Raw genomic sequence first — 12,894 nt, 5'->3', positions numbered from 1 at the left:
AGGTAGACTTGAAAGCTTGTGTAGGCCACTATCCTGTCTCCTGGTTGGCCATGGATATTTCAGAAAAGTGTATAAAATACTATAAGTAAATCTGTCCTCCCCTCTGTGCCCTTCCAGCTTCTCCTGTCAATGTTTTAGGCCAGTGCTTCTCTAAACTGTTATTTGTATCACTAGTAAATTACTTTCTGACCTATCTTTTGGACACCACAGCATTCTATTTCCTTTATTGTCTGGGGAAAAAGAAGAAGCCATCAAGAAAACCCTTCCTTGTATAAATTTCCACCACACTGCCTGATAATTTCATTAAGCACTCCTTAAATCTACTTTTGTAAGAAACAGTGATTAATAATTTTCTGTTCGTCTCTTCTCTACTATTCCCAGCTATGAATGTATAGCACTTCTGTTATGCCTGTGCCCAGCCAACTCCTTTCTATCCTGCATTGTCCTAGTCAGGCCATATACAGGTGACCCGCTTAATGGACAAGGGGAAGGCTGTGGATGTGGTCTACCTGGACTTCAATAAAGCCTCTGACATGGTTTCTCACAGCATTCTGACTGAGAGACTGGTTGCCACTGGCCTGGACAGGTGGACCCTCAGCTGGGTTAAAAACTGGCTGGATGGATGGGCCCAAAGGGTGGTGGTGAATGGAACCAAATCCAGCTGGAGGCTGGTCGCAAGTGGCATCCCCCAGGGCTCAGTCCTGGGTCCAGTCTTGTTCAACATCTTTATCAATGACCTTGATGAAGGGGTTGAATGCTCCCTCAGTAATTTGCAGATGACACTAAACTGGGAGGAAGTGTTGATCTGCCTGAGGGTTGGGAGGCTTTTCAGAGCGATCTGAACAGACTGGACTGATGGGCTGGGACCAGTGGGATGAAGTTTAACATGGCCAAGTGTAGAGTGATGCACATGGGACATAACAACCCCATGCAGTGCTACAGGCTTGGGGGAGACTGTCAGGAAGAGAAGGACCTGGGGGTGTTGGTTGACTGCAGACTGAATATGAGCCAGCAGTGTTCCCGGGCTGCCAAGAAGGCCAATGGCATCTTGGCTTGTATCAAAACCAGTGTGGCCAGTAGGTCTAGGGAGGTAATTGTGCCCCTGTACTCGACATTGGTGAGGCCACACCTTGAGTACTGTGTGCAGTTCTGGGCTCCCCACCATAAGAAGGACATCGAGGTCCTTGAGCAAGTGCAGAGAAGGGCAACCAGCCTGGTGAAGGGGCTGGAGGGCAAATTGTATGAGGAACAGCTGAGGGAACCTGGAGAAGAGGAGGCTGAGGGGAGACCTTATCACCACCTACAACTACCTGAAGGGAGGTTGTAGAGAGGTGGGTGATGGTCTCTTCAGCCAGGTGACAGAAGATAGAACAAGGGGAAATGGCATGAAGCTGTGCCAGGGAAGGTTTAGATTGGAGATTAGAAAAAAATTTTTTACTGAAAGAGTTGTCAGGGCCTGGAACAGGCTGCCCAGGGAGGTGGTTGAGTCACCATCCCTGGGTGTGTTCAAAAAAAGGGTTGATGAGGTACTTAGGGATATGGTTTAGCTTAGGATGGGATTGGTTGGACTTGATGATCTTCAAAGGTCTCTTCCAACCTTGTGATTCTGTGAAATGAATGACATACCAGCAAGTAACAATTTAGACAGTAAAGTATTTGGATGCCCTAACCTTATGTTCTCCTCCGTTGTAGGTATGACCAGTATTCCTCCCTTTGAGTCTCTTTGGAGCTGTAATTCTCTGAAGGCCAGAGCATCAAAAGCCTCTTCTGCTGAGAATGTAGACCAGAAATCTGTGCTCCTTGCACCTGGCTTCAGACAGGTGTGTCAGACAGAACCTACCAAATGTGTCCTATCTACAGCTAACATAGTTGTTGCCAGTGACACCTTGACTGAAGATGGAGAGGATAAATCTCTGCTTTCTGAGAGCACTCTGAGGTTCATGTCTGACCCATCAAGCTGGGATGTCTCCACAAACAAAGATGTATTCCCAGTCATAAATTCTGAACACGGGGTAGGGTGCTCTGATCCTGCATCACTGGATCCTCCAGCTGAGGCCAGAAGAATCCTTGAGGCTTTGTCCTTCCAGTCATCTTTGGATGGAAACTGTAGCACTGTGAGCACCTTGCAACAAGTGGCTTTGGATGGCACCCGCTTCTCTGATGATCTGAGTGCCAGGTTCCGCTCCCACCGGCTGGACTCCTCTTCCTCAGGGGAAATAATGAATATGCTTGAGGGCCACCTCCAACCTGCTGAGCCACCCCTGGTTGTGTCAACATCGGCTGTTACAGCACATTCCTTCTGTCCAGGGAGGGAATGTGGCCTTGGCAGTAGTATGACCTTTCCAAAAATACGAACTTCCAATACACCAAGAGACAGTATCCAGCTAGCCAAGAGACATTACAGCCAACCACAGCCAGGGGCTAATTCTTCTCACTGTGTAATGAGCTTGGAGGCTAGCACCTTCCAGCCCATAACAGACTCTCCAGTCTGCCACAGGCAAGTGAAGGAGACAGATATTGATGATGATGAGTTACTGGAGAAGATGGAGACAGAACGGGGCCTGGTGAGGGAAGAAGCTGGAGTGTGTGAGGAAATCAACCACTTACCTGCAGGGAAAAGAGAAGCTGTGAGTTCTGAGACTGGAGTACTTGACTCAGAAGGTAAACCTCCCACACCACCGCTGCACAGATTCCCATCATGGGTAAGAAATGCAAGGACAACAGTCTAAAAAGTGCTGCTTATCTTTAAGTAGTGCCCTGTACTTAGCCTAAAACAGCTCATAGTCCCAAGCAATTGTTTCCTGTGAACATCCTTCACATTTCTAAACCACCTAGCCTGACAGTCCAGACAGTGGGGCATGCTGGTTTCACAGACCATTCTTTTGTTCTTGTCTCTTTGCAAGGGGAAAAAATAAAAATCCATTGAAGAAAATGGTACTCAAGAAACATGAAAAAAAACAAAGTCAAGGGTACTGCATTGTGGTTTATTCCTATGGGTCATCAAAAGTTAATCCTTGGTTCTGTAGTCATGTGTTTAAGATAGAAAAGCAAGTCATAAATGCAAGTGAATGGACCAGACCAGGGTCAGAAAAGGCGGTGAACACTAGAATACATACATGGATTAGATCTCAGCGTTCTGTCTCGTGGTATATTTCTACTATCAGCAAAGTTTTGTGAAAGTCTTTGGTAAAATGAATACACATCCTACTGCTTACTTCACATGAGACAGGAGTATAGTCTCACATGAGAAGTATGAGTCTCGTGACTTCTGTTGTTATCAATATCAGTTACTTGTTGGGTTTAGATGGTTGGATTGTTTGTTAATGTGTCTGTCTAATTGATAAAGTTGTTGGAAATCAATATATGCTGGGAATCAGTATCGTATCAAAAGAGATAATTCCATTACTCTAACTTGCTTTTTTAAAGTCCCAGGCAAACAAGTGGCAAATTGAAGGTGCAAAGTCCAACACTCATTGTTAATCCTCATGTTTTAGAACTTTTTTCTATGAAAACAGAACCTTATTCATGATCTTTTGCTGTGTCCTTTACAATACCAATTTAAACCTCAGTATAATCACAGCTGTTTTTCCAAAGGAATCTCTTTTCATTCAGTCCATAGTATGGAACTGTGATGGGGATGAAGCTGGATAGTGCAGTAAAATAAACTTCAGCTTTCAAGATGCCAGGGGGTTTTTTGTTGCAGTAGTCAGAAAGTTGTCATGAACAGTATACTCATTTGATAGAAGGGAAATGCATCTCTGACTTCTAGTCCTTTCTCTGATCTAGAGTGCCCATAGTCCCTAGGGAGAACTAGAGTTGTTCTAGTCCCTTTAGCTAAATTTTTCAGAGTTGATAACCATCTCTACACACACCTTCTGAATGTGTAACTTCTCTGAATGTTTGTACTTCTCTGCTGCAGTAGTATTCAGCTGTTTTCATTACAGTGTTGTATGTTGATAAATTCTCAAAAAGTCAGGTCTTGAACATTTTGAAATGAGTACTCCAAAGATATTGGATACTTCAAAGAACCTATATCTGAGTTTCTCTTCTAGAAAGTAGTGATAGCACCCATCAATGTCCCTCCCAGGGTTTTTGTAAACTTTTTTATTAGTGTTAGTAAAGCATCACAGTGTTAGTCAGGAAAGCCACAACAAAATCCATTATTTTGTCTTCAGACCAGAGTTGAATAAGTGTATCCAAGTAGGGCACATTTAAGTGTATCAAACACTAAAGCATGAATAGAATATTAAGTAGCAGCTTAATCATTAAGTAAAGTCCATTATGTACCCTGAATAAAAGAAAGTCTGGGGAAAAAAATGAGCAACATATTTCATCAGCGACTAAATCACAATACCTATACATTCAGAAAGATACTAATTCTATCTTTTTTTTTTTGGTGTGCTTTTTTTTGCAGTACTTTCATGCTTATGTATTACATGTGTAATCTGATAGTCCTTGATTGTATGCTTTAAGGAGCAGTAAGAGGATTCCTATCTTTGATTTTTATCCGTTATAGACTGGTGGATGTCATAGTCATAACATTGCATTTAGTTACAGGTTTGGGTTACCTCCACGGAATGCTTGTCAATTTGTAAAGCACTTGGAGATCCTTTTGAACTAAAAGCTCCATATGCTGTTATAACAGATACATGTTTACCAAGATCATTCCAGGCATTTCTTTCATTCCATTATAGGAGAATGGGAATCCTTTGCAGATAGTGACTTTATAAATTGTCCTGGTTTAGGGCTCTTCTTGATTCATTTTAATGCATTGTTCATAAAGTAGAAAAAAACTAGCTTTTTCCAAACTGTGATATAGTCACCTATTGATAATTATATGTAGATGTGCTAGTCTGAGGATATCAGCATTTATAAGCTACATTAATAAGTCTGTTGTGATTGAGGGAGTTCTACACAGATGCTCATTTCCACTACTGGTCACTCACTGAACATCGGGTGGAAGAGAGCAATCTTTTAGAGAGGTCCTTCCTTCCTGCCCAAAGGTGTGACTGTGGTATGACTCTGTGTCATGAGTGTTTCTTTTTGCAGGAATCATGTTTTTGTCTAACCATTGCTGTTCATGGTTTAATTGTTCCAGGAGAGTCGAATCTATGCTGTGGCCAAGTCTGGCATGAGGTTGTCTGAAGTGGCCATTGTGAATGATACTTCCAGCTGCTGTAAGTTTTAGACAAGATCCATCCTTAGCGGGAGTTTACAGTGATGGTGTGGGAATTCAGCTTCTGACTGTTCAATTTCTTCCTTTCTTTACCTGTTTTCAAAGTAAAGAAAGGAAGGGAGGAGGATATATCTGATCCCAGGGGTGGTTAGTGGTGGGCTATTTGAGCCATCAGTGACATCTTCAGTGACATCTTCAGGGACTCCACTATCTCCTTCATCCCTTTTACTAAGACTGTCCTGGCTCTGCATGTCTGTGACCTGCTTTTAGTCTTGTGATTCACTGTCACCTTCCCCTGTTATGGTTTTTACCTTTTTGAACATGGTGCACTAGATTGCCATTGTACAGCAGGGAGCACAGGGTGGGTGAGATATCTTACAGGCTAAATGGAGTGTTGCAGCTGGCTTTGGGAGTTGTATGTAATGAATAACACATTGGTCTTTCTGAGGCTAATCTGTCCAGGATGACAGTCCTCTATTATTTAATGTTCCAAGAGGCTACATAAGTTCTTACATACACATGTACCTCTCCACTAAAACCTCCTCCACTTCACCAGTTTGTATTATTTTCTCTCTTGCTGTGTCTCTGAATTTTCTTAGTTTCCAATTTTTCGCGGTCGACTTCTGGGCCATTTACCTGTCTTATCTACAGAAATGTCACAGTGCCAGTCTACACTACACTGAAGGGGGTAAGGACTTACTTCACTCTTCCTCTGATGTAAAGCATGGGGTGGGGCTGCCAGTAACTCAGCAGAGAATGGGATGAAGCTGTGCAGAGACAGAAAGAAAATTGGAGCATGCCAGGAAGTACTGGACACCAAAAGAAAGCAGAAGGAGTAGCAGAGGATAAATGTATTTAGGAATACAGAACACTGCTGTAAGGTTTGGTCCGGGAAGCTGCAGTGTGTACTACAAGGCTGTAGAAACCTAGGAGGGTGATAGTGGCTGTAGCCTAGAGAACAAAAGGGAAGAAGGCTCTTGACAGCTTATTGGGAAGCAGGGGGCTTGTGAAACAGTAGGGGCATGTAACCAGGAGATCCAAACAAGTCAGACTAGAGAGTCCAGCTTGGAAGTTCTCAGACTAGAAAGGGAGGGAGTGAGGAGCCCTGGGGCAGTAGTGGGCAAGGCAGAGTGAAAATCAAGGCCTGCATTGATTGCTCTGGCTCCTTATTGTGCAGCAATTGTCCTTGGAAAACTCTTGCCTCACACACTAACCATACAAGTCTGTTTTCCAGAAAGCCACACAGATCAGCAATGTGCCTTTCTTAGATGAGTCTTCAGGCTCTGATGACGACTGTAGCTCCCATGCCAGCTTCAGGACTTCTACTGCTGGATCTGAGAACAAGAAAGCCAGCACACCAGGCAGCCCTCGTGCTGTGAAGAGAGGTAAAGCAGGAGTACTGCTACTGAGCAGCATGAACTTTGTCCTCCTGCGTGGGGCAGGATGTCCTGAACAGCACCATCAGTGACAGGCAAATGCTCAGCCTTGGTGATGCTACTAAGAAGTTCTCCCAGGATTCATGCAGACATCAGCAGCTCCTCAGTAGAAACCTGTTCTCTTAAATGGGCTTTTACCACTGGTAGATTTCCATCTAGGTAACTGCTAGGCTAAGATCATGGAAGAGATTGATTTCTTAAATTCATCACATATCCAGTGAAGCCGTCCATACCTTCTCTGTGACTTCTTCTTATTAGCAAGCTATTACCAATGCATTAAAGAAAATGTTTCTGTCACTGGTAATTTCTTGACTGGTAAGCAAACCTCGCCTCTTTGAAAGGCAACAGGTAATTTATGTCCTAGCTAGGACAATTTTTCTTGACTGCTGGGAATATTAAGCTGAATCCTTGAGTGGAATTTTCAGTACAATTGGCAGTCAATAAAACAGAATCCCACTTCTTGTAGTCGTAACATCCCTTGTGATGCATTGGCTGGACGTGTCTGTGCATTGCCATGGACCAATGGTGGGACATTCATGGAAAGCAAAGCCCCGTTGCTGGTGAGGGAGCCTTTTCTTTAGTTTCAATCAGAGGAGCTTGAGGCTTTATGATGGATGTTTCCAAACTGAAAACAGCATGTCTGCTTTAAATAACGTGTTTGTTGATTTTTTTTCTAATCTCTGTTCAGCAACAAGTTTATCTCACTATTGGTATCCAAAACTCACTCTTACTACTTGTCTTCCTAGGAAAAAAAGGTCTCAGAAGTTTGGTTAGTGGGTTTGAGTTTCCAAAGTCTGATCTGATTTGTTCTCCTTGAACAAAACGTCTTAATGGTGAACCCAAACTTTTTCAGAGTGTGCAGTGAATGCTGCTGTCTAGCCACGAGTCTCATTCTTTTCTTATTTTGAGCAGGTGTATCTATGTCCTCACTGAGCTCTGAAAGTGACTATGCCATTCCTCCTGATGCCTGCTCCTTGGATGGTGACTATTCAGAGCCAGAACATAAGCTACAGCGGACATCTTCCTATTCTACTGATGGTGGAATCTGCACTGTAAGTCTTCCCACCTCACAACTGTGAAGGGATGCAGAGCCTTGGCCTTGAAAGAAAAAAGTGTAACTTTAATACATTGAGTTTTTCCCTGGAGAGGGATGCTGTAATAGACTGGTCTATTGGTCCAGCTGGTTTCTATCAAAAGATACTATCTGATGCTTCAGAAGAAGGTGCATTTTCTGTTACATGGTTAGATAAAAGCATAAGCATCAGTCATGGTACTCTTTCTTGATGAGCTGCACTGGTTTCCTGTAGTCGTATTCTACTTTATCTTACACTTTTGTGACAAAACAAGTTTGGAAATTCAGAGGAAAGAAGGACAAAGGATGGAGTGTTTTGGCCTAGGAAAAAAAACCCTCTCAAATACAGGCAGTGTTAAATTCTGTACTCTTGTATGTAGAGATCAAGGAGACCAGGAACATGGGTCTAATCATGGCTTAGAGCCAGACTTCACATTTATTTGAAAAATCACTGCTATGGTAGGAAGACAAGTCTTCAGTGCATTTTGCTGAATATCAGCGAAATTATATTCAGATACCTTCTTTACTAAAACAACACAGTGTGGTATTTGCAGCTACACAGATAATTTAGAATTATCTCCAAATTGAGCAGAGAGCACTGACCTTGGATGGCTGTGACTCCCATCTAGCAGAGTAAAGTGGAAAACAATGGAGATGCAGCAAACACTTGAACTTGACTTCAGCATTCCTGTTTGTATTTTGAGAGGTGCAAAATATGACCTCTTCTCCCCCTTGCTCTTTGCCTTCCAGGAACCCATAGAGAAATCAGGTTACTTACTGAAAATGGGCAGCCAGGTGAAGATGTGGAAGAGGCGGTGGTTTGTTCTAAGAAACAGACAAATCACATACTACAAATCTCCGGTGAGTCACGGGGACACATTGACTCCTGTGTGGAGGCACAGGGGAGGGCTGTGTGCAGAACTGGTTCCAGGCTGATACCACTGGCAGAGTGGGCAGCAATGGGCAAACTTCCCCCAAAATGTCCCGACAAAGAGCTTTGACCCACAGATTCAACCATAGGTTTCTGCTCAGGCAAGGAAGCTCCTTGTGGCATTTTCCAGTAGATGAAAGGTTGTTCACAAGTTCAGAAGTAACCTCGTAGTTACTTTTGTACAGATGATGAAAAGCAGAAGAGGCCTACCATGACCCAGCTTTGGTCATGTTTAAGATGAAAATAAAGGAAAAATAAATTCCAGGAAGGCACAGATATGTACTCATCAGTCAGTATGTGGGTCTCGGAGGAAAACTACAACTTTCAGAGGGAAGAAAGACAGATTCTTTCATTTTTCACCCTCCCAAATAGATGTGGATGTATTAGAACATTAGAGTAAAATTGAAAATAAGCTTTCATGCAAAATGCTCATCTTAACAGTGATCAATGAAACAATATTAGAGTGTGCATTCAAATGCTGCCAAACACTTTTTATAACTCACAACTGTTTCAGATGAACTTCGTTATTTCCAAACATTCACTCAAAATGTATATATACATAAAAAATATATTTATTGCTGCTGTACTTACCTACATTACAGGGATTTATATTTAGGGATATTCACCTTCCACAGTTTTTTTTTCTTCTGGACATGGCAATTTCTTATACACCTGCACAATTACACTGTGTTTCTGTGCACATACCCATATTTGCTTACAAGTCAGGAATATTCAGAAGATTTATTTTCAACTTTTTATTTTTTTCAGTTGTCACTTTCTGACAAGACAAAAATGTACCTTAGGGCACACTGCATCTTTATTTCTGATACTAGGTTTATCCACCAGAATTCACAAGCAAATTATTCATATACATATATGTAAAGTAATTTCATAAATATGCAGAATTTAGGCTGTTACTTGGAAGGGACTTTTGGAAAACCTTAGTCCAAATGGCATAGTGTAGGGGGGCTGTTACCTGCTGAAGAACAAACTGCCTATGGCTTTGTCAGAATCATGAATACTTCCAGTGGTGGAAATTCAGTCATTCTCTGGGTACCAAATGGGTGTTATATTGCCTTTCAGTGAGAAAATGTTAGGTTGGGGTTTTTTGTTGTGGGGATTTTGGAGGGAGTTTTAAAAAACATTTTTTTTTGGTTGTGTTTTTTTCCATAATGTCCCATCTGAACTTTGTAAGGCAGTGTTTGGCATATTACCTTCACTGCATTGTCTCCTGCTACTGAGAAGACTTTTGCTTATTATTGCAATGGGATCATGCTGTCATATTCAACCTGGCAACCTTCAGCTGTCCTTTCCAGCTCATGAATGCAGACTGTGACCTGCACATGCACATCATGCTGTCTTAGAGTCTCTTTTTACTACTGAAAAGTTGTTTGCTTTTCTTTCCTCAGAGTGATGTCATCCGCAAACCACAAGGGCAGATGGAGCTGAATTCCTCGTGCCAAATTGTCAGAGGTGAAGGGTCCCAAACATTCCAGGTAAGTGTTGCTTTTTCATCCTGCAAATAATCCAACACTCAGTGGCTGGGTGAGAGAGCACTTAATTCAGGCTGAATGGTACTGTATGTCTTACTTGAGGGGAACTAACTTTATCTGGTCCCTGTGTTTTCTGGCACAAGCAAGGCAGTTACTTTAGGTAATAAGGGTGAAAGAGCTAAATTGTAACCTGAATACAGCTCTTTGAAATTGAAAGGAAGTCTTCTTTATTTGTTTAGTGGTTTTTGGTTTTGGGTTGGTTTTTTGTTTTTTTTTTACACCTTAGCAATTTCCTTTTTTTTTGCAGATAGGACTGAGAGCTTTCAGAAAAAGACTTACAAGATCTACAGCCTGATTCCTAGTAGAATTCAACTTCTGAAATGTTAGAAGTTAGCTCATCATTGGATTCAGTTATAAGTTATTATTGCTAGAAGGCTTCCTTATAAAGGTGGCATTAAAATTTCTCTCATACTCTGAAAGGTACATGGCCTGACCTGCGAGATACTTTCTTCCCTTAAGAAACTGAAGTTGCTAAAGCTTAATGCTATTACATTTGTAGCATCTTTCCTATTGAAAGGCAGAATGCAATGCAAAGGGAAGGCAGCAAAAAGGTCATCATGTAATGACCTTTAAAATGAAAAATTAGTAGTGGAGGCAAAGCCACGAGATCCAACTGAAACAGCAAGAGAGCTCTAAGAATTTGATGTATCTGAGTTTCAGTTCTCTCACTCAGAGTTTGAGGTTTAACACCTTTTTTCTTACCCCTCCAAAATCTCTCCTAAACCACAAAAAAAATCATCTGTACGGGATAATGAAACTCAGCAGCTGAAGTAAAGACCTGTGAGTGTGCAGACTTGTACTTCCTCGCTTCTTTTCCTTCCAGCTCATAACAGAAAAGAGAACTTACTTCCTCACAGCAGATTCTCCCAACATCCTGGAGGAATGGATTCATGTCCTACAGAGTATCCTGAGAGTGCAAGTGATGAGTCCTATTGGTGTTCCTCATAGTGATGCTAAACCTACTGTGAAAGGCTGGCTCACCAAGGTAAAATGCTATTTCTTACTTCATTCAGTTCCACTCAGTATTGATAGTGTACTAGCTTCTTGGCTTGCACAGTAAATATCAGCAAGAAATTAGTATCTCTCTAGAAGAGTAGGGAAAGAAAAAAGTGGCAGTAGATCTATTTCAGAGAGGAACATTTGTATAAATGCTAAGGAATTGGAAAAACAAGGCTACTAAGAGATACTGACTTTCTCAAAGAATAAGTAATAACAAATATCTAGCTTACATATGCTTTTATTCAACAGAATACTTAAAAAAAAAATCAACCAGCAAAAACCCACAACAGGAAACACTGTTAAATGTCACATTTAATTGAACCTGGTGATACAGGAGAGTTTCAAAGAAATGGCATGTATGGTTCTAGGTTAGCATTTATTTCCATCATAACAGCCTGCATGTGCATTAGTACAGAGTGCAGTGGCTGAAAAATCTTATGCTTGATGCCACTCCTGTAAATCAGTTTTGCATACCAAGTTACTATTAATCTTCCAACATAATTCTGGTCACCATCTAAGGATGACTAAAGAAAATCTGCATCTGAAGCTTGTTCATCTGCAGTAGGAAATGGCTCCCTAGACTACATGTTGACCAGTCTTTTCCTGCTGAGATAAAATTATTTGTTTTTTTTAATCTTAAAGTTATTCTTAATTTTTTTTCAGGATACAAAAATGATGGGATGCTATGAATGAGTAAAATACTTCACAAAATATTAGACCTATTTCCATAAGCACCCATGTCCCATCTGCTTAGGCAGGATGTACTTATCTGCTTTTGGAAGTGATGTCCTGGATGTATTTGTTTGTATTAGCATAGAACAAATAGTATATGCAAGGTGTGAAATCTTAGAAAATACTTCTAGCACACTGCTGATGTTACAAAAACATAGAATCACAGAATTGTAGGAGTTGGAAGGGACCTCAAGAGATCACTGAGTCCAACTCCCCTGCCAAAGCAGGTTCCCTAGGACAGATCACACAGACAGGTGTCCAGATGGGTCTTGAATATCTCCAGAGAAGGAGACTCCACAGCCCCCCTAGGCAGTCTGTCCCAGGGCTCTGTCAACCTCGCTGTGAAAAAGTTCTTCTGCATATTGGTGTGGAACTTCCTATGCTCCAAACATGTATAACTTTGGATATATGCTCCAACATTTATATCTTTGTCCTACTTACAGGTCAAGCATGGTCACTCTAAGCTGGTCTGGTGTGCCCTGATTGGAAAAAACTTCTACTACTACAGAAATCATGAAGACAGGGTAATACCTTTTTTCCCCTTTTGTTCCAGAACCCTTCTTTCACATTTCTCATGATACTTTCTTTACTTTTACTGCTTCTGTGTCTTATGTTTCAAGGTCTTCCTTGCTTGTACTTCTCCCTTTCTTACAGCATCTGCTCCACAAAGAGAATTAATATTTTCTCTGATTTTCTATTCTGTTTTAAAGCAAACATTTCAAAAAACTTAAGACATGTCCTGGCTTCAGCTGGGATAGAGTTTTCTTCCTATCACTCAGTATAGTGCTGTGCTTTGGATTTAGGATGAGAACAATGTTGATAACACACCGATGTTTTAGTTGTTGCCAAGCACTTAAGGACTCTCAGCTTCTCATACTGCCATGCTGACTAGAAGGCAGGGGGTGCTCAAGAAGCTGTGTGGGGACACAGCCAGGACAGCTGACCCAAACTAGCCAAAGAGGTACTCCATACCATGTAATGCCATGCTCAACCAG

At 41.6% G+C, this 12,894-nt stretch overlaps 1 protein-coding gene across 1 annotated transcript in view; it reads left to right on the top strand.

Annotated features, from left to right (window-relative positions):
* PLEKHH1 (pleckstrin homology, MyTH4 and FERM domain containing H1) overlaps nucleotides 1-12,894 on the top strand; it is a gene marked incomplete at its 3' end in the record, with an annotated part of 52,365 nt that overhangs the window by 21,954 nt on the left and 17,517 nt on the right. Inside the window, exons 7-15 of the mRNA XM_084263379.1 lie at nucleotides 1,693-2,702; nucleotides 5,099-5,177; nucleotides 5,776-5,864; nucleotides 6,411-6,561; nucleotides 7,525-7,664; nucleotides 8,435-8,545; nucleotides 10,025-10,111; nucleotides 10,992-11,153; nucleotides 12,343-12,423. Coding sequence (XP_084119505.1) covers nucleotides 1,693-2,702; nucleotides 5,099-5,177; nucleotides 5,776-5,864; nucleotides 6,411-6,561; nucleotides 7,525-7,664; nucleotides 8,435-8,545; nucleotides 10,025-10,111; nucleotides 10,992-11,153; nucleotides 12,343-12,423 — 1,910 coding nt within the window. The remainder of the gene's footprint in view (nucleotides 1-1,692; nucleotides 2,703-5,098; nucleotides 5,178-5,775; nucleotides 5,865-6,410; nucleotides 6,562-7,524; nucleotides 7,665-8,434; nucleotides 8,546-10,024; nucleotides 10,112-10,991; nucleotides 11,154-12,342; nucleotides 12,424-12,894) is intronic.

This window comes from Gallinula chloropus, assembly GCF_964237585.1.
Source record: "Gallinula chloropus genome assembly, chromosome: 4".
NCBI classification, from domain to species: Eukaryota; Metazoa; Chordata; class Aves; order Gruiformes; family Rallidae; genus Gallinula; species Gallinula chloropus.
Note: the sequence above shows the minus strand (reverse complement) of the source record. Positions and strands in the feature narration are given on the sequence as shown.